The following is a 21,782-nucleotide window of genomic DNA, read 5'->3' on the forward strand; positions in this document are numbered from 1 at the left end:
TATGACGTTTTTACGTAGAAGGAAATAATAAAATAATAAAAATAAAACATAATAAAATAACATTTTATTACGTTATTATGTAGAAGGGAAATAAAAAAATGATAAAAAAAATAAAACATTATACAATACAATTTTATTACGTTTTTACGTAGAAGGGAAATAATAAAAGAATAAAAATAAAACATTATAAAATTGTATTACGTTATTATGTAGAAGGGAAATAATAAAATAATAAAAAATAAAACATAATAAAATACAATTCTCACGACGTTTCGGCCACAACGCAAGCAGCCGTCCTCAGGTGAAGAACAGGTCTGTCGGAAAGACAGCGTCTGAATGAACAGGTCTGTCGGGAAGACAGCGTCTGAATGAACAGGTCTGTCGGAAAGACAGCGTCTGAATGAACAGGTCTGTCGGGAAGACAGCGTCTGAATGAACAGGTCTGTCGGAAAGACAGCGTCTGAATGAACAGGTCTGTCGGAAAGACAGCGTCTGAATGAACAGGTCTGTCGGAAAGACAGCGTCTGAATGAACAGGTCTATCAGAAAGACAGCATCTGAAAGAACAGGTCTATCAGAAAGACAGCATCTGAAAGAACAGGTCTATCAGAAAGACAGCGTCTGAATAGGCACCACCAGGCTTGGCAGCGTATATTTAAGCTGGATTAGAGGGGGGGGGGAAGGGGCGCCTTGACAAAGAAATTTGCATATCAAGATATGCTGCTTGCGTTGTGGCCGAAACGTCGTGACAATTGTATTTTATTATGTTTTATTATTTTATCACTTCCATTCTACGTGACTTTACCGAAAGAACCAAAAAGGTGGCAAGATAGCGAACGACACAAACGCAATGCGCACGCCAGAAGCATCGATGCAGCTCGCTCGGGGCTAGCGGCGACATCTGTGCGACTCTTCCTTGATCCTGTGAACTGGTCACCAAGTCTAGCATGTGCCCTGTCAAGGCGACACACGCGGAGTGCTGCTGCGATTGACACGGAATGTGTTGGAACTTGGTTCTATTTTTGTGTTGTTGCAGCAGTAGCAGCAGTAGTAGTCTAAGCAGTAGTAGTAGCAGCAGTAACAGCAGCAGTAGTAGCAACAGCATCAGTGGTAGCAGCAGCAACAGCAGCAGTAGTAGTAGTAACAGCAGCAGTAGTAGTAGCAGCAGCAGCAACAGCAGTAGTAGCAGCAGTAGCAGTAGTAGCAGTTAGTAGCAGCAGCAGCAGTAGCAGCAGCAACAGCAGCAGTAGTAGCAGTAGCAACAGCAGCAGTAGTAGCAGTAGAAGCAGCAGCAACAGCAGCAGCAGTAGCAACAGCAGCAGTAGCAGCAGCAGTAGCAACAGCAGCAGTAGTAGTAACAGCAGTAGCAGCAGCAGTAGTAGCAGCAACAGCAGCAGTAGCAGCAGCAGTAGCAACAGCAGCAGTAGTAGCAACAGCAGCAGCAGCAACAGCAGTAGTAGCAGCAGTAGCAGCAGTAGCAGCAGCAACAGCAGCAGTAGCAACAGCAGCAGCAGTAGCAGCAACAGCAGTAATAGCAGCAGCAATAGCAGCAGCAGCAGTAGCAGCAGCAACAGTAGTAGCAGCAGCAACAGCAGCAGCAGTAGCAGCAGCAGCAGCAACAGCAACAGCAGCAGTAGTAGTAGTAACAGCAGTAGCAGCAGCAGCAGTAGTAGCAGCAGCAGCAACAGCAGCAGTAGCAGCAGTAGTAGCAACAGCAGCAGTAGTAGTAACAGCAGTAGCAGCAGCAGCAACAGCAGCAGTAGTAACAGCAGTAACATCAGCAGTAGTAGCAGCAGCAGCAACAGCAGCAGCAGTAGCAACAGCAGCAGCAACAGCAGCAGTGGTAGCAGTAGCAACAGCAGCAACAGCAGCAGTAGTAGCAACAGCAGCAGCAACAGCAGCAGTGGTAGCAGTAGTAGCAGCAGCAACAGCAGCAGCAGTAGCAACAGCAGCAGCAACAGCAGCAGTGGTAGCAGTAGTAGCAGCATCATCAGCAGCAGTAGTAGCAGCAGTAACAGCAGCAGTAGTAGTAGCAGCAGCAACAGCAGCAGCAACAGCAGCAGTAGCAGCAGCAGTAGTAGCAGCAGCAGTAACAGCAGCAGTAGTAGCAACAGCAGCAGTAGTAGTAACAGCAGTAGCAGCAGCAGCAGCAGCAACAGCAGTAGTAGTAGCAGCAGTAACAGCAGCAGTAGTAGCAGCAGCAACAGCAGCAACAGCAGCAGTGGTAGCCGTAGTCACCACCGCCAGAGCAATTGGTCTCAATGACAGTCTATACTTTGGTCTACTCTTCCTTCCAATTCGTCCCCGTGCGTCCATCACCCAAACCCCCCCCCCCGGGACATTTCGATTTAAAGCTTTCGTGACTGCAGGGATTCATCTTCTTTGTTCTTTCGGTAAAGTCATCACGTAGAAAGGGAAATAATCATGTTTTATTTTATTACTTCCCTTCTACGTGACTTTACCGAAAGAACCAAGAAGATGACTCCCCCGGACATCTCGGAAGATTTTGGTGTCGAAGTCACCCCCCCCCCCCAAAAAAAATCACAGACAAACGCGCGCCAAACAAAGACAAAGATTCCCTGCGTAGCCTCAACAGACTGTCGGGGCAAGTGCTGTTAGCGAGTAGCAGCACCTATGAAGGCTACCGGCGCTGTGGCACACGAGGGGGTGGGTGGCTACTAGCACCACGCCCGGCCGCCTTTGTCTCTACCCCAGCTGTTAGCAATGTTTACTGCACGAGCCAGGTACTCGTTTGAGGCTGAGTCGACCTAGGGGAGGCCCAGTACCGGTTCAAATAATCGTCACCGGTGGTGTTGGTGGTGGTGAGCGGGAATCGAACTCGGTTCATAGCCAGGGTTCGTAGCGCAGCGTAGCGCTAACCGCTGCACCACCGCTCCCTCCTACCGCACACACACACTACCCACACAGACCACACACACCACACACACACCCCACACACACACCCCACACACACCACACACACACCACACACACACACACACACACACACACACACCACACACACACCACACCACACACACACCACACACCTCACACCACACACACACACACACACCCCACACACCCCACACACACTCCACACACACACACCACACACACACCACACACACACACCCCACACACACCACACACACCACACAGACCACACACACACCACACACACACACACCACACACCTCACACACCACACACACACCACACACACACACACACCCCTCACACACACACACCCCACACACCACACACACACACCCCACACACACCACACACACCACACAGACCACACACACACCACACACCCCATACACACACACCACACCACACACACCTCACACACACACACCACACACACACCACACACACACACCACACACACACCACACACACATACCACAACCCCCACACAGACCACACACGCACAACCCACAAACACACTACACAACGCCACAGCCCACACACCCACCACACACAAGCCACAACATTGACAAATCACAATCTGTAAATGTGGCTTGGCTCTCCAACACACACACACGCGTGCAACCGGCAGCATCAGGCGACAGCCACATTTGTTGGAGAAGCCCACACCCACCCCCCTCCTGCGCCGTTCCTCCAAACGCAGACGCGTAGCTGCGACCACATCACTCGTGCGCACTTCTTGAACGTTGTGGGGGTGGAGGGGGGCCGCTAACGGATGCACATGAATGACCGTGGGTCGTCCACTACCGGGTCGGGAAATTCACACTGCGATCAACGCGCATTTACATATTTACGCGATCTAAAACAAACTAAAACATGCTTAACTCGTAAAAACAAAGTTTTTCACTATAAATCCTTTATATGCGTGGCAGCTAGAGTCCTCTCGTCCTCTGGCTTGAGATGGCTGCCACCTATGGGTCAGATGATTGCCTGCCACCATTAAGCAATTGGTAATTCAATATAATTTTTTTGTCCTAAAAAGTGTAAAATTTTGGAGAAAAAAATTCACGAACATTAATTGTCTCGCACAACGAGTCTGTGTGGAAAATGTCAGCTCGATTGGATCACGGGAAGTGGGTTAAAACACGACCGAAAGATTTGCACGGTCCTAAGCAAGCAAGCGAACTTAATATAAAGGATTTAAAAAGTATAACCCGTAAAAACAAAGTTTTTCACTATAAATCCTTTATATGCGTGGCGGCTAGAGTCCTCTCGTCCTCTGGCTTGAGATGGCTGCCACCTATGGGTCAGATGATTGCCTGCCACCATTAAGCAATTGGTAATTAAATATAATTTTTTTGTCCTAAAAAGTGTAAAAATTTTGGAAAACATTTTTCACGAACATTAATTGTCTCGCACAACGAGTCTGTGTGGAAAATGTCAGCTCGATTGGATCACGGGAAGTGGGTTAAAACACGACCAAAAGATGTGCACGGTCCTAAGCAAGCAAGCGAACTTAATATGAAGTATTTAAAAATGTACCGTGCGCCACGGATTGTAGCGGGTCACGAAAGCAACCCCCCCCCCGACCCACCCCACCCGGCGTTCGACATTGAATTACGCTAACGTAACAATTGCACTCATTCGCTTTCGATTTAAAGCTTTCGTGACTGCAGGGATTCATCTTATTGGTTCTTTCGGTAAAGTCAGGTAGAAGGGAAATAATAAAATAATAAAAATAAAACATAAGATAATTTTCACGACGTTTCGGCCACAACGCAAGCAGCCGTCCTCAGGTGAAGAACATGTCTTTCCGACAGACCTGTTCATTCAGACGCTGTCTTTCCGACAGACCTGTTCATTCAGACGCTGTCTTTCCGACAGACCTGTTCATTCAGACGCTGTCTTTCCGACAGACCTGTTCATTCAGACGCTGTCTTTCCGACAGACCTGTTCATTCAGACGCTGTCTTTCCGACAGACCTGTTCATTCAGACGCTGTCTTTCCGACAGACCTGTTCATTCAGACGCTGTCTTTCCGACAGACCTGTTCATTCAGACGCTGTCTTTTCCGACAGACCTGTTCATTCAGACGCTGTCTTTCCGACAGACCTGTTCATTCAGACGCTGTCTTTCCGACAGACCTGTTCATTCAGACGCTGTCTTTCCGACAGACCTGTTCATTCAGACGCTGTCTTTCCGACAGACCTGTTCATTCAGACGCTGTCTTTCCGACAGACCTGTTCATTCAGACGCTGTCTTTCCGACAGACCTGTTCATTCAGACGCTGTCTTCCCGACAGACCTGTTTCTTCACCTGAGGACGGCTGCTTGCGTTGTGGCCGAAACGTCGTGAGAATTATCTTATGTTTTATTTTTATTATTTTATTATTTCCCTTCTACCCGACTTTACCGAAAGAATCAAGAAGATGCTCATTCGCTTCGCAAACAAAAAAAACACATCTCGCGACAACGCTCTTCCGACGGCTACGCGGTACATAGCGGCCCAAAACCTTAGCGGAGGAAGAAAAAAATAAGTTTACTTAAAAAAAAAGAATCATTTAAACGCGTTTAAAAATTCGTATTTTAAATATATTTAGAGTCTAGTAAGATAAATATGAGTACCATTGACGTGGTTTTGACGGGGAGGAGTGGTGGCGCAGTGGTTAACGCACCCGATGGCGGAGCCAGGATGTTCAGGTAGGGGGGTTGTCCCTTGCTTTTTATTTGAACCGCGTGGTGTGATCATCGGCATCGCGCTCGCTGAAGGTGTCGATGCCTTCAGGGAAGTCGTGTGGCAGAGGTCACAAACGGGTTTTGATTCCTTACCCGTACCCGGCCGCACCAGGGTCGCAAACGGGTACCCGTACCCGGCCTGGTACGGGTACCCGTACCCTACCCGAAAAAAGTGACAAACGGCTACTCACCAGTGACTCACGGTCTACCCGTACCCGGCCGTACCCGTACCCTACCCGTACCCGGTCGGGTACGGGTAGGGTACGGGTATCGGATACCCGATTGCGACCTCTGGGATGAAGCCACGTTGCAGGCGCGGGTGGGTTGATTCTAGGAACTTGAATTGTGAGAAGAGACAAGACGTTGGGAAATGAGTGACAAACGGTGACTCACCAGTGACTCACGGCTACCCGTACCCGGCTGGGTACGGGTAGCCGGGTATCGGATAGGGTACGGGTATCGGGTACCCGGTTGCGACCTCTGGGATGAAGCCATGTTGCAGGCGCGGGTGGGTTGATTCTAGGAACTTGAATTGTGAGAAGAGACAAGACGTTGGGAAATGAGTGACAAACGGTGACTCACCAGTGACTCACGGCCTACCCGTACCCGGCCGCACCAGGGTCGCAAACGGCTACCCGTACCCGGCCGGGTACGGGTAGCCGGGTATCGGGTAGGGTACGGGTATCGGGTACCCGGTTGCGACCTTTGTTGTGTGGACTGTATACGCAACTGCGCACAATTCTGTGAGTCGCTTATAACTGCTTTGCCGTTACTTATCGCCAATTGTGGGCTCGGACTATTGTCCGAGCATCTCGTAGAGTCCCTGGCACGTAATAATATGAGGCAGTGGGGGTCGCAAAATGACGATTTATTACGAATCAATGCCCTTTGGTTCTTTGGGTAAAGTCACACGTAGGTCGAAAACAATAATCGATCGCGACGTTTCGATTGCAACACGAGCAATCGTCATCAGGCGAGACAATCACAGCGGGGAAACTGCTGCAGCCGGCAAACTGATGACGGTCGCTCGCGTTGAGATCGACACGTCGCGATCGATTATTTTTGTTCGACCCACGTGACTTTACCGAAAGAACCAAAGAATACGGATTCATGAGGTCACGAAAGGCTGCAAATCAAGATTTTTACTAAAAAGCCCAATGATCCACCAGTGAGCGCACCACCACCCACACACCGCCCCACCCCGACGTCACCAACCCCCACACTGATGACCAAGATGGTGAAGTATGGTCAAAGCACACCGATTAACATCGATAGCGGTCTACAGCTAAACCATCGCCACTACCACCATCGCCACCACCACCACCACCATCGCCACTACCACCACCACTACCACCACCACTACCACCACTACCACTACCACCACCACCACCACCACTACCACCACCACCACCACCACTACCACCGCCACCACCACTACCACCACCACCGCAGCTACCACCACTACCACCGTCTCCACCACCACTACCACCATCACCACCACCACCGCTGCTACCACCACCATCGCCACCACCGCCACTACCACTACCACCGTCTCCACCACCACTACCACCCATCGCCACTACCACCTCCACCACCATCACCACCACTGCCGCCACTAACACCACCACCACCTCCTCCACCATCACCACGACCAATACCCCCACCACCGCCACCAAAGACAAAGATCCCCCGTGTAGCCTTAACACGAGGGGGGGTGGGTGGCCAGCACCACGCCCGGCCGCCTTTGTCTCCCCGGTGGCGATGGTTATTTACAAATCGTACCAGGTTACTCATTTGAGGCTGAGTCGACCTAGGGGTGTCCCAGGACCGGTTCAGGTAATCGTCACCGGTGGTGTTGGCCGTGAGCGGGAATCGAACCCAGGTCGCTGGGTTCGTTTAGAGCAGCGTAGCGCTAACCACTACACCGCCTAATCGCAACCACCGCCACCACCGCCATCACCACCACCATTGCCACCACCACCACCGCCATCACCGCCACCACCGCCACCGCCATCACCGCCACCACCACCGCCACCACCATCACCGCCACCACCACCACCACCGCCACCACCACCATCATCACCGCCACCACCGCCATCACCGCCATCACCATCACCGCCACCACCGCCACCACCACCACCATGTCCACCCACATGTCCACCACCACCACCACGTCCACCACCAGCACGTCCACCACGTCCACCCTCTTGTCCACCCGCCTCCTGCAGGAGCCTTGCTCTAATGGAGTCCCGTTGTGCTGTGATGGTGGCCATGGGCAAGCTGCCTGGGTCCACAAACGTCCTCTGGCACAGCCAAGACACACACACACACACGCACGCAGACACTTAGACACACACGCACGTAGACACACACTTAGACACACACACACGTAGACACACACGCTTAGACACACACACGCTTAGACACACACACGCACGTAGACACACACGCACGTAGACACACACTTAGACACACACACACGTAGACACACACACGCACGTAGACACACACACACGTAGACACACACTTAGACACACACACACTTAGACACACGTACACGTACACACGTAGACACACGTACACACACGCACACGTAGACACACACACTTAGACACACACACACTTAGACACACACACGTAGGCACACACACACACACGTACACACACACTTAGACACACACACGCACACGTAGACACACGTACACGTACACACGCAGACACACACACACACACGTAGACACACACTTAGACACACACACACGTAGACACACGTACACACACACACGCAGACACACACACACACGTAGACACACACTTAGACACACACACACGTAGACACACGTACACACACACACGCAGACACACACACACACGTAGACAAAGACAAAGACAAAGATCCCCCGTATAGCCTTAACAGACTGTAGGGGCAAGTGCTGTTAGCGAGCACACGTAGACACACACTTAGACACACACACACACACACGCAGACACACACACTTAGACACACACGCACACACACACAAGTAGACACACACACGCACGTAGACACACACACACTTAGACACACACACACATTAGACACACACACGCACACGTAGACACACACACACGTAGACACACACACGCAGACACACACACACACGCACACGTAGACACACACACACACACGTAGACACACACACGCAGACACACACACACGTAGACACACACACACGTAGACACACACACGCAGACACACACACACACGTAGACACACACACGTAGACACACACACGCAGACACACACACACACACGTAGACACACACACTTAGACACACACACACACACGTAGACACACACACGCAGACACACACACACACGCACACGTAGACACACACACACACGTAGACACACACACACGTAGACACACACACATAGACAGACACACACTTAGACACACACACACGCACACGTAGACACACACACACGTAGACACACACACACGTAGACACACACACACGTAGACACACACACACGTAGACACACACACTTAGACACACACACACGTAGACACACACACGTAGACACACACACGTAGACAGACACACACTTAGACACACGCACACGTAGACAAACACACACTTAGACACACGCACACGTAGACACACACACACGTAGACACACACACACGTAGACACACACACGTAGACACACACACGTAGACACACACACACACACGTAGACACACACCTGCAGACAAACACACACACACGCACACGTAGACACAAAGACAAAGACAAAGATCCCCCGTATAGCCTACAGACTGTAGGGGCAAGTGCTGTTAGCGAGCACCTATGAAGGCCGGAACGGTACACGAGGGGGTGGGTGGCCAGCACCACGCCCGACCGCCTTTGTCTCCCTAGTGACGATGTTTACACACCGCACCAGGTACTCATTTGAGGCTGAGTCGACCTTGGGGAGGCCCAGGACCGGTTCAGATAATCGTCACTGGTGTTAGCCGTGAGCGGGAATCGAACGCGGGTCGCCAGGTTCATAGCGCAGCGTAGCGCTAACCGCTACACTACCGCTCCCCACACACGTAGACACACACACGTAGACGCACATGTAGACACACGTAGACACACACACACTTAGACACACAAAAAATTAGACACGCACACGCACGTAGACACACACACACACTTAGACACACACACACATTAGACACGCACACACTTAGACACGCACACGCACGTAGACACACACACACATTAGACACACACACGCACACGCAGACACACGCGAGCATCGTCATCATCGTCATCATCGTCGTCATCGTCATCATCGTCGTTATCATCGTCATCACCGTCATCATCGTCATCGTCGGTGTCATCATCGTCATCGTTGGTGTCATCACCGTCACCACCGTCATCGCCGCCGCCGCCACCGCCACCTGCATGAACGTGTGGCAGTCGCGGACGAAGCTCCCCGTCATCATCATCATCATCATCGTCATCGTCATCGTCATCATCGTCGTCATCATCATCGTCGTCAACGTCATCATCATCGTCATCACCGTCGTCATCATCATCATCGTCATCGTCGTCATCATCGTCATTATCATCGTCATCATCGTCGTCATCATCATCGTCACCGTCGTCATCACCGTCACCGTCGTCATTGTCATCATCGTCATTATCATCATCGTCATCATCATCGTCATCATCATCACCGCCACCACCGCCACCTGCATGAACGTGTGGCAGTCGCGGGCGAAGCTCCCCGTCATCATCATCATCATCATCGTCATCATCGTCGTCATCGTCATCGTCGTCAACGTCATCATCATCGTCATCATCGTCGTCATCATCATCGTCACCGTCGTCATCACCGTCACCGTCATCATCGTCATCATCATCATCGTCATCATCATCGTCATCATCATCACCGCCACCACCGCCACCTGCATGAACGTGTGGCAGTCGCGGGCGAAGCTCCCCACCGCCATGGCGCGGAAGGCCGCCACGATGGCCGGGAATCCGGCGGCCGCCAGCACCTGGGCCTGGTGGTGTCGCACGAGCGTCACGGCCACGCGGAACAGAACCTTGGAGCCCTCGTAGAAGAGCGAGTCCCACACACGCAGCACCGTCTGGGGGGCAGGGGGGGGCAGGGGGGGCAGGGGGGGCAGGGAGGGGCGGGGAGAGGGGGGGAGATGGGGGGGGAGCGGGGGGGGGGGGCAGGGGGGGGGTGCGGGGGGGGGCAGAATGGCGACAAGGCATTGGAGACGTTCGGTTTATTGGTGGCGGTGGTGGTGGTGGTGGTTGTGGTGGTTGTGGTTGTGGTAATGGTGGTAGTGGCGGATGTGGTTGTGGGCGGTAGTAGTAGTGGGGGGGTAGTAGTGGGGGGTAGTAGTGGGGGGGTAGTAGTAGGGGGTAGTAGTGGGGGGGTAGTAGTGGGTAGTGGTAGTGGCCTCTCACCTCGACAGGAAGCACGTCAACGTAGAGACACAAGAACCAGCGAGCCGTGAGTAGTGACCAGGGCACTCCGTGGTAGTAGTAGTAGAAGTGGTAGTGGGGGGTAGTAGTGGGGGGTAGTAGTGGGGGGTAGTAGTAGTGGGGGGTAGTAATGGGGGGTACCTCTACAGGAAGCACATCAACGTAGAGACACAGGAACCAGCGCGCCGTGAGAAGCGGCCAGGGCACGCCGTGGCTGGCCACGTGGGCGGCCACGTGGGGCAGCTTGGTGGCGAGCAGCTCCCCCAGCACCTCCTGGTCCACACGCACTCCCAGCATGTCCCTGGTGTAGTAGTCTACACAGTCGGGGGGGGGGTGGGTAAGTGTGTGAGTGAGTGTGTGAGTGAGTGAGTGTGTGAGTGTGTGAGTGAGTGAGTGTGTGAGTGAATGTGTGAGTGTGTGAGTGAGTGAGTGTGTGAGTGAGTGTGTGAGTGAGTGAGTGTGTGAGTGTGTGAGTGAGTGTGTGAGTGTGTGAGTGAGTGTGTGAGTGAGTGAGTGTGTGAGTGAATGTGTGAATGTGTGAATGTGTGAGTGTGTGAGTGAGTGAGTGTGTGAGTGAGTGAGTGTGCGAGTGAGTGAGTGAGTGGTCCACTCGCACTCCCAGCATGTCCCTGGTGTAGTAGTCTACACAGTGGGGGGGGGGGGGTGGGTGGGTGAGTGTGTGAGTGAGTGTGTGTGTGAGTGAGTGAGTGTGTGAGTGAGTGAGTGGTCCACACGCACTCCCAGCATGTCCCTGGTGTAGTAGTCTACACGGAGACAGGGGGGGGGTGGGTGGGTGAGTGTGTGAGTGAGTGTGTGAGTGAGTGTGTGTGTGAGTGAGTGTGTGAGTGAGTGTGTGAGTGAGTGTGTGTGTGAGTGAGTGTGTGAGTGTGTGTGTGAGTGAGTGAGTGTGTGAGTGTATGAGTGTGTGAGTGTATGAGTGTGTGAGTGTATGAGTGTGTGAGTGTATGAGTGTGTGAGTGAGTGTGTGAGTGTGTGAGTGAGTGAGTGGGCGAGTGAGTGTGTGAGTGTGTGAGTGTGTGAGTGTGCGAGTGTGTTAGTGAGTCAGTGAGTGTGTGAGTGAGTGTGCAAGTGTGTGAGTGAGTGAGTGTGTGTGAGAGTGTGTGAGTGAGTGAGTGAGTGTGTGAGTGAGTGAGTGTGTGAGTGTGTGAGTGAGTGTGTGTGCGAGTGTGTGTGTGAGTGAGTGTGTGAGTGTGTGTGTGAGTGAGTGAGTGTGTGAGTGTGTGAGTGTGTGAGTGAGCGTGTGAGTGTGTGAGTGTGTGTGAGTGTGTGAGTGAGTGAGTGTGTGAGTGAATGAGTGTGTGAGTGAGTGGTCCACTCGCATTCCCAGCATGTCCCTGGTGTAGTAGTCTACACAGTGGGGAAACGTCAAGTGTTGTTGCCAGTGAGTGTGTGAGTGTGCCAGTGTGTGAGTGTGCCAGTGTGTGAGTGTGTGATTGTGCCAGTGAGTGAGTGAGTGTGTGAGTGTGTGATTGTGCCAGTGAGTGAGTGAGTGTGTGAGTGTGAGAGTGTGAGTGTGTGAGTGTGAGTGAGTGTGTGAGTGTGTGAGTGAGTGTGTGAGTGTGTGAGTGAGTGTGTGAGTGAGTGAGTGTGTGAGTGAGTGAGTGGTCCACTCGCACTCCCAGCATGTCCCTGGTGTAGTAGTCTACACAGTGGGGGGGGGGGGGGGGGGGTGAGTGTGTGAGTGAGTGTGTGAGTGAGTGTGTGAGTGAGTGTGTGAGTGAGTGTGTGAGTGAGTGTGTGTGTGAGTGTGCGAGTGTGTGTGTGAGTGTGCGAGTGTGTGAGTGAGTGAGTGAGTGTGTGAGTGAGTGTGTGAGTGAGTGAGTGAGTGTGTGAGTGTGTGAGTGAGTGTGTGTGTGTGAGTGTGTGAGTGAGTGTGTGAGTGAGTGTGTGAGTGTGTCAGTGAGTGAGTGTGTGAGTGTGTGTGTGAGTGTGTGAGTGAGTGTGTGTGTGTGAGTGTGAGTGAGTGTGTGAGTGTGTGAGTGAGTGAGTATGTGAGTGAGTGAGTGTGTGAGTGAGTGTGTGAGTGTGCCAGTGAGTGAGTGTGCGAGTGAGTGTGCGAGTGAGTGTGAGAGTGAGTGTGTGAGCGAGTGTGTGAGTGTGTGTGTGAGTGTGTGTGCGAGTGAGTGAGTATGCGAGTGAGCGAGTGAGAGTGCCAGTGAGTGTGTGCGCGAGTGAGTGAGTGTGTGAGTGAGTGTGTGAGTGTGTGAGTGAGTGAGTGTGTGAGTGAGTGAGTGAGCGAGTGAGTGAGCGAGTGTGTGAGCGAGTGAGTGAGTGCTCCACACGCACTCCCAGCATGTCCCCTGGTGTAGTAGTCTACACGGGGAAACGTCAAGTGTTGTTGCCAGTGAGTGTGTGAGTGTGCCAGTGAGTGAGTGTGTGAGTGAGTGAGTGTGCGAGTGAGTGTGAGAGTGAGTGAGTGAGTGTGTGAGTGAGTGTGTGAGTGTGTGAGTGTGTGAGTGTGCGAGTGTGTGAGTGAGTGAGTGAGTGGTCCACTCGCACTCCCAGCATGTCCCTGGTGTAGTAGTCTACACAGTGGGGGGGGGGGTGAGTGTGTGAGTGAGTGAGTGTGTGTGTGAATGAGTGAGTGAGTGTGTGAGTGAGTGTGTGAGTGAATGAGTGCGTGAGTGAGTGGTCCACTCGCACTCCCAGCATGTCCCTGGTGTAGTAGTCTAAACAGTGGGGGAACGTCAAGTGTTGTTGCCAGTGTGTGTGTGAGTGTGTGAATGAGTGAGTGTGTGAGTGAGTGAGTGTGTGAGTGAGTGAGTGAGTGTGTGAGTGAGTGAGTGAGTGTGTGAGTGAGTGAGTGTGTGAGTGAGTGAGTGTGTGAGTGAGTGAGTGAGTGTGTGAGTGAGTGAGTGTGTGAGTGAGTGAGTGATTGAGTGTGTGAGTGAGTGATTGAGTGTGTGAGTGTGTGTGTGAGTGTGTGAGTGAGTGAGTGTGTGTGAGTGAGTGTGTGAGTGTGTGAGTGAGTGAGTGAGTATGTGAGTGAGTGAGTGAGTGTGTGAGTGAGTGTGTGAGTGAGTGTGTGAGTGTGTGAGTGTGCCAGTGAGTGAGTGTGTGAGTGAGTGAGTGTGCGAGTGAGTGTGAGAGTGAGTGTGTGAGCGAGTGTGTGAGTGTGTGTGTGAGTGTGTGTGCGAGTGAGTGAGTATGCGAGTGAGCGAGTGAGAGTGCCAGTGAGTGTGTGAGCGAGTGAGTGAGTGTGTGAGTGAGTGTGTGAGTGTGTGAGTGAGTGAGTGTGTGAGTGAGTGTGTGAGTGAGTGAGTGAGTGAGCGAGTGAGTGAGTGAGCGAGTGAGTGTGTGAGCGAGTGAGTGAGTGCTCCACACGCACTCCCAGCATGTCCCTGGTGTAGTAGTCTACACGCGGAAACGTCAAGTGTTGTTGCCAGTGAGTGTGTGAGTGTGCCAGTGAGTGAGTGTGTGTGTGAGTGAGTGAGTGTGCGAGTAAGTGTGCGAGTGAGTGTGTGAGTGAGTGGTCCACTCGCACTCCCAGCATGTCCCTGGTGTAGTAGTCTACACAGTGGGGGGGGGGGGGGGGGGTGAGTGTGTGAGTGTGTGAGTGTGCGAGTGAGTGAGTGGGTGTGTGAATGAGTGTGTGAGTGTGTGAATGAGTGAGCGAGTATGTGAGTGGTCCACTCGCACTCCCAGCATGTCCCTGGTGTAGTAGTCTACATAGCGGGGCGGGGGTAGAGGGAGACAGGGGTTTGGTGGATCGCAGAAACGGGGTTTGGTTGATCGCAAAAAAGTGTTGTTCGGGATGCGAGTGAGTGTGCGAGTGTGTGAGTGAGTGTGTCAGTGAGTGTGTGAGTGTGTGTGCGAGTGAGTGAGTGAGTGTGTCAGTGAGTGTGTGAGTGTGTGTGCGAGTGAGTGAGTGTGTGAGTGTGTAAGTGAGTGTGTGGGTGTGTGAGTGAGTGTGCCAGTGAGTGTGTGAGTGGGTCAGTGTTGAGTCTGTGGGTCAGTTTTGAGTCTGTGGGTCAGTGTTGAGTCTGTGGGTCTGTGGGTCAGTGTTGAGTCTGTGGGTCAGTGTTGAGTCTGTGAGTCTGTGAGTCAGTGTTGAGTCTGTGGGTCTGTGGGTCAGTGTTGAGTCTGTGGGTCAGTGTTGAGTCTGTGGGTCTGTGAGTCTGTGAGTCTGTGGGTCTGTGAGTCTGTGGGTCTGTGGGTCTGTGAGTCTGTGAGTCAGTGTTGAGTCTGTGAGTCAGCGTTGAGTCAGTGAGTCTGTGAGTCAGTGTTGAGTCTGTGGGTCAGTGTTGAGTCTGTGGGTCAGTGTTGAGTCTGTGAGTCTGTGGGTCAGTGTTGAGTCTGTGAGTCAGTGTTGAGTCAGTGAGTCTGTGGGTCAGTGTTGAGTCAGTGAGTCTGTGGGTCAGTGTTGAGTCTGTGAGTCTGTGAGTCAGTGTTGAGTCTGTGGGTCAGTGTTGAGACTGTGAGTCTGTGTGTCAGTGTTGAGTCTGTGAGTCTGTGGGTCAGTGTTGAGTCTGTGGGTCTGTGAGTCAGTGTTGAGTCTGTGAGTCTGTGAGTCAGTGTTGAGTCTGTGAGTCTGTGGGTCAGTGTTGAGTCTGTGGGTCTGTGGGTCAGTGTTGAGTCTGTGAGTCTGTGTGTCAGTGTTGAGTCTGTGAGTCTGTGGGTCAGTGTTGAGTCTGTGGGTCTGTGAGTCAGTGTTGAGTCTGTGGGTCTGTGGGTCAGTGTTGAGTCTGTGGGTCTGTGAGTCAGTGTTGAGTCTGTGAGTCTGTGAGTCAGTGTTGAGTCTGTGGGTCTGTGGGTCTGTGAGTCTGTGGGTCTGTGAGTCTGTGAGTCAGTGTTGAGTCTGTGGGTCTGTGGGTCAGTGTTGAGTCTGTGGGTCAGTGTTGAGTCTGTGAGTCAGCGTTGAGTCAGTGAGTCTGTGAGTCAGTGTTGAGTCTGTGGGTCAGTGTTGAGTCTGCGGGTCTGTGGGTCAGTGTTGAGTCTGTGAGTCAGTGTTGAGTCTGTGAGTCTGTGGGTCAGTGTTGAGTCTGTGAGTCAGTGTTGAGTCTGTGAGTCTGTGGGTCAGTGTTGAGTCTGTGGGTCAGTGTTGAGTCTGTGAGTCTGTGGGTCAGTGTTGAGTCTGTGAGTCAGTGTTGAGTCAGTGAGTCTGTGGGTCAGTGTTGAGTCAGTGAGTCTGTGGGTCAGTGTTGAGTCTGTGAGTCTGTGAGTCTGTGGGTCAGTGTTGAGTCTGTGAGTCTGTGAGTCAGTGTTGAGTCTGTGGGTCTGTGTGTCAGTGTTGAGTCTGTGAGTCTGTGGGTCTGTGTTGAGTCTGTGAGTCTGTGTGTCAGTGTTGAGTCTGTGAGTCAGTGTTGAGTCTGTGAGTCAGTGTTGAGTCTGTGAGTCAGTGTTGAGTCTGTGAGTCTGTGAGTCAGTGTTGAGTCTGTGAGTCTGTGAGTCAGTGTTGAGTCTGTGTGTCAGTGTTGAGTCTGTGAGTCTGTGAGTCAGTGTTGAGTCTGTGAGTCTGCGGGTCAGTGTTGAGTCTGTGAGTCTGTGAGTCAATGTTGAGTCTGTGAGTCTGTGAGTCAGTGTTGAGTCTGTGAGTCTGTGAGTCAGTGTTGAGTCTGTGTGTCAGTGTTGAGTCTGTGAGTCTGTGAGTCTGTGGGTCAGTGTTGAGTCTGTGAGTATGTGAGTCAGTGTTGAGTCTGTGAGTCTGTGGGTCAGTGTCGAGTCTGTGGGTCTGTGTTGAGTCTGTGAGTCTGTGGGTCAGTGTTGAGTCTGTGAGTCAGTGTTGAGTCAGTGAGTCTGTGGGTCAGTGTTGAGTCTGTGGGTCAGTGTTGAGTCTGTGGGTCTGTGAGTCAGTGTTGAGTCTGTGAGTCTGTGGGTCAGTGTCGAGTCTGTGAGTCAGTGTTGAGTCTGTGAGTATGTGAGTCAGTGTTGAGTCTGTGAGTCTGTGGGTCAGTGTTGAGTCTGTGAGTCTGTGGGTCAGTGTCGAGTCTGTGAGTCAGTGTTGAGTCTGTGAGTCTGTGGGTCAGTGTTGAGTCTGTGAGTCAGTGTTGAGTCTGTGAGTCTGTGAGTCAGTGTTGAGTCTGTGAGTCTGTGGGTCAGTGTCGAGTCTGTGAGTCAGTGTTGAGTCTGTGAGTATGTGAGTCAGTGTTGAGTCTGTGAGTCTGTGGGTCAGTGTTGAGTCTGTGAGTATGTGGGTCAGTGTCGAGTCTGTGAGTCAGTGTTGAGTCTGTGAGTATGTGAGTCAGTGTTGAGTCTGTGAGTCTGTGGGTCAGTGTTGAGTCTGTGAGTCTGTGGGTCAGTGTCGAGTCTGTGAGTCAGTGTTGAGTCTGTGAGTATGTGAGTCAGTGTTGAGTCTGTGAGTCTGTGGGTCAGTGTCGAGTCTGTGAGTCAGTGTTGAGTCTGTGAGTCTGTGGGTCAGTGTCGAGTCTGTGAGTCAGTGTTGAGTCTGTGAGTCTGTGGGTCAGTGTTGAGTCAGTGAGTCTGTGGGTCAGTGTTGAGTCTGTGAGTCTGTGAGTCAGTGTTGAGTCTGTGGGTCAGTGTTGAGTCTGTGAGTCTGTGAGTCAGTGTTGAGTCTGTGAGTCTGTGTGTCAGTGTTGAGTCTGTGAGTCTGTGAGTCAGTGTTGAGTCTGTGAGTCAGTGTTGAGTCTGTGAGTCAGTGTTGAGTCTGTGAGTCAGTGTGAGTCTGTGAGTCTGTGAGTCAGTGTTGAGTCTGTGAGTCTGTGGGTCAGTGTTGAGTCTGTGAGTCAGTGTTGAGTCTGTGAGTCTGTGAGTCAGTGTTGAGTCTGTGAGTCAGTGGGTCAGTGTTGAGTCTGTGAGTCTGTGAGTCAGTGTTGAGTCTGTGAGTCTGTGGGTCAGTGTTGAGTCTGTGGGTCTGTGGGTCAGTGTTGAGTCTGTGGGTCAGTGTTGAGTCTGTGAGTCTGTGGGTCAGTGTTGAGTCTGTGAGTCTGTGAGTCAGTGTTGAGTCTGTGGGTCTGTGGGTCAGTGTTGAGTCTGTGAGTCTGTGAGTCAGTGTTGAGTCTGTGAGTCTGTGAGTCAGTGTTGAGTCTGTGAGTCTGTGAGTCAGTGTTGAGTCAGTGTGTCTGTGGGTCTGTGAGTCTGTGAGTCTGTGGGTCAGTGTTGAGTCTGTGAGTCAGTAAGTCTGTGGGTCAGTGTTGAGTCTGTGTGTCTGTGAGTCAGTGTTGAGTCAGTGAGTCTGTGGGTCAGTGTCGAGTCTGTGAGTCTGTGAGTCTGTGTTGAGTCAGTGAGTCTGTGGGTCAGTGTTGAGTCTGTGAGTCTGTGAGTCAGTGTTGAGTCTGTGAGTCTGTGGGTCAGTGTTGAGTCTGTGAGTCTGTGAGTCAGTGTTGAGTCTGTGAGTCAGTGGGTCAGTGTTGAGTCTGTGAGTCTGTGAGTCAGTGTTGAGTCTGTGAGTCAGTGGGTCAGTGTTGAGTCTGTGAGTCTGTGGGTCAGTGTTGAGTCAGTGAGTCTGTGGGTCAGTGTTGAGTCTGTGAGTCTGTGGGTCAGTGTTGAGTCTGTGAGTCTGTGGGTCAGTGTTGAGTCTGTGAGTCTGTGGGTCAGTGTTGAGTCTGTGGGTCAGTGTTGAGTCTGTGGGTCTGTGGGTCAGTGTTGAGTCTGTGAGTCTGTGGGTCAGTGTTGAGTCTGTGGGTCTGTGAGTCAGTGTTGAGTCTGTGAGTCTGTGAGTCAGTGTTGAGTCTGTGAGTCTGTGAGTCAGTGTTGAGTCTGTGAGTCTGTGGGTCAGTGTTGAGTCTGTGAGTCTGTGAGTCAGTGTTGAGTCTGTGAGTCTGTGGGTCAGTGTTGAGTCTGTGAGTCAGTGTTGAGTCTGTGAGTCAGCGTTGAGTCAGTGAGTCAGTGTTGAGTCTGTGAGTCAGTGTTGAGTCTGTGAGTCAGTGTTGAGTCTGTGAGTCAGCGTTGAGTCAGTGAGTCAGTGTTGAGTCTGTGAGTCAGTGTTGAGTCTGTGAGTCAGCGTTGAGTCTGTGAGTCAGCGTTGAGTCTGTGAGTCAGTGTTGAGTCTGTGAGTCAGTGTTGAGTCTGTGAGTCAGTGTTGAGTCTGTGAGTCAGCGTTGAGTCAGTGAGTCAGTGTTGAGTCTGTGAGTCAGTGTTGAGTCTGTGAGTCAGTGTTGAGTCTGTGAGTCAGCGTTGAGTCTGTGAGTCAGCGTTGAGTCAGTGAGTCTGTGAGTCTGTGGGTCAGTGTTGAGTCTGTGGGTCTGCGTTGTTGCCGTCACGGTGGCTGTGACCGAGAGCGAGAGAGAGAAGTGGGGGACGTACCAGGCAGGATTCTGCCGATGAGGGCATCCATGAGCCAGAACGACTTCTCCTCGGATCTCGTCACAATGAGGAGGTAGCCGGCCAGGAAGTTCATGCCCTGTGTGTGTGAAGAATAATACAAGGTGGCCCAAACGTTAGGACACATAAGGGTTGTTGTTGTTATTATAAGGGTGGTCCAAATTTTCGATTGAAAGCTTTCGTGACTGCAGCATGGATTCACCTTCTTGGTTCTTTCGGTAAAGTCACGTAGAAGGGAAATAATAAAATAATAAAACATAACAAAATAATACAATTCTCACGACGTTTCGGCCACAACGCAAGCAGCCGTCCTCAGGTGAAGAACAGGTCTGTCGGAAAGACAGCGTCCGAATGAACAGGTCTGTCGGAAAGACAGCGTCCGAATGAACAGGTCTGTCGGAAAGACAGCGTCTGAATGAACAGGTCTGTCGGAAAGACAGCGTCTGAATGAACAGGTCTGTCGGAAAGACAGCGTCTGAATGAACAGGTCTGTCGGAAAGACAGCGTCCGAATGAACAGGTCTGTCGGAAAGACAGCGTCCGAATGAACAGGTCTGTCGGAAAGACAGCGTCTGAATGAACAGGTCTGTCGGAAAGACAGCGTCTGAATGAACAGGTCTGTCGGAAAGACAGCGTCCGAATGAACAGGTCTGTCGGAAAGACAGCGTCCGAATGAACAGGTCTGTCGGAAAGACAGCGTCTGAATGAACAGGTCTGTCGGAAAGACAGCGTCTGAATGAACAGGTCTGTCGGAAAGACAGCGTCTGAATGAACAGGTCTGTCGGAAAGACAGCGTCTGAATGAACAGGTCTGTCGGAAAGACAGCGTCCGAATGAACAGGTCTGTCGGAAAGACAGCGTCCGAATGAACAGGTCTGTCGGAAAGACAGCGTCTGAATGAACAGGTCTGTCGGAAAGACAGCGTCCGAATGAACAGGTCTGTCGGAAAGACAGCGTCCGAATGAACAGGTCTGTCGGAAAGACAGCGTCTGAATGAACAGGACTGTCGGAAAGACAGCGTCTGAATGAACAGGTCTGTCGGAAAGACAGCGTCTGAATGAACAGGTCTGTCGGAAAGACAGCGTCTGAATGAACAGGTCTGTCGGAAAGACAGCGTCCGAATGAACAGGTCTGTCGGAAAGACAGCGTCTGAATGAACAGGACTGTCGGAAAGACAGCGTCTGAATGAACAGGTCTGTCGGAAAGACAGCGTCTGAATGAACAGGTCTGTCGGAAAGACAGCGTCTGAATGAACAGGTCTGTCAGAAAGACAGCATCTGAATGAACAGGTCTGTCGGAAAGACAGCGTCTGAATGAACAGGTCTGTCAGAAAGACAGCGTCTGAATGAACAGGTCTGTCGGAAAGACAGCGTCTGAATGAACAGGTCTGTCAGAAAGACAGCGTCTGAATGAACAGGTCTGTCGGAAAGACAGCGTCTGAATGAACAGGTCTGTCAGAAAGACAGCGTCTGAATGAACAGGTCTGTCGGAAAGACAGCGTCTGAATGAATCGGTCTGTCGGAAAGACAGCGTCTGAATGAACAGGTCTGTCGGAAAGACAGCGTCTGAATGAACAGGTCTGTCGGAAAGACAGCGTCCGAATGAACAGGTCTGTCGGAAAGACAGCGTCCGAATGAACAGGTCTGTCGGAAAGACAGCGTCTGAATGAACAGGTCTGTCGGAAAGACAGCGTCTGAATGAACAGGTCTGTCGGAAAGACAGCGTCTGAATGAACAGGTCTGTCGGAAAGACAGCGTCTGAATGAACAGGTCTGTCGGAAAGACAGCGTCTGAATGAACAGGTCTGTCAGAAAGACAGCGTCTGAATGAACAGGTCTGTCGGAAAGACAGCGTCTGAATGAACAGGTCTGTCGGAAAGACAGCACTTGCCCCTGCAGTCTGCTAGAGGCTACACGGGGGATCTTTGCCTGTGTATAGGTGCTGCTGCTACTCGCTACTAACAGCACTTGCCCCAGCAGCCTGCTAGAGGCTACACGGGGGATCTTTGCCTTCTGTGCGCGACGGTAACCTGGCAGTATCCGACGGTGTCGTTGTGGTGGCCGTAGCTGGCCAGCACGCGGCCCAGGGACTCCTTGAGGCTGGGCTGAGCTCCCTCCTGGAAGTAGACGTTCTCTGGGAATGTCCTGTTCAGATCTGCAGACGCGCGCACACACAGAGACACACAGAGAGAGACACAGAGAGAGACATACAGAGAGAGACATACAGAGAGAGACACAAAGACAGATAGAGAGAGACACAGAGAGAGAGACACATAGAGAGAGACACAGAGACACACAGAGAGAGACACAGAGAGAGACATACAGAGAGAGACACAGAGAGAGAGACTACAGAGAGAGACACAGAGGAGAGAGACACATAGAGAGAGACACAGAGACACA

At 51.9% G+C, this 21,782-nt stretch overlaps 1 protein-coding gene across 1 annotated transcript; it reads right to left on the reverse strand.

The window, feature by feature from the left end:
- Positions 1–5,310: 5,310 nt before the first annotated feature.
- On the reverse strand, positions 5,311–21,532 carry LOC133360948 (growth hormone-regulated TBC protein 1-like). Its single transcript, XM_061579836.1, has 6 exons — positions 21,413–21,532; positions 19,369–19,465; positions 11,287–11,459; positions 10,614–10,799; positions 6,374–7,973; positions 5,311–6,148 (listed from the first exon to the last, which is right to left on the reverse strand). Exons 2-5 carry the CDS (start codon positions 19,460–19,462, stop codon positions 7,599–7,601), a joined length of 828 nt encoding a protein of 275 aa, XP_061435820.1. The 5' UTR covers positions 19,463–19,465; positions 21,413–21,532; the 3' UTR covers positions 5,311–6,148; positions 6,374–7,598.
- Positions 21,533–21,782: the final 250 nt, after the last annotated feature.

The sequence above is a fragment of the Lethenteron reissneri genome, chromosome 70 (genome assembly GCF_015708825.2).
Source record: "Lethenteron reissneri isolate LAM-NWPU_2019-01 chromosome 70, ASM1570882v1, whole genome shotgun sequence".
In the NCBI taxonomy this organism is placed as follows: Eukaryota; Metazoa; Chordata; class Hyperoartia; order Petromyzontiformes; family Petromyzontidae; genus Lethenteron; species Lethenteron reissneri.

Bases quoted from the DNA above. Each gene is read 5' to 3' on its own strand.
- LOC133360948 (XM_061579836.1), bottom strand. From the start codon at position 19,462: ATGAACTTCCTGGCCGGCTACCTCCTCATTGTGACGAGATCCGAGGAG. The intron at 11,460-19,368 runs GTACGTCCCCCA...CCGACTGTGTAG, and splicing joins CATCGGCAGAATCCTGCCTG to ACTACTACACCAGGGACATG. The intron at 10,800-11,286 runs GTACCCCCCATT...CCTGCCCCCCAG, and splicing joins TTGATGTGCTTCCTGTAGAG to ACGGTGCTGCGTGTGTGGGA.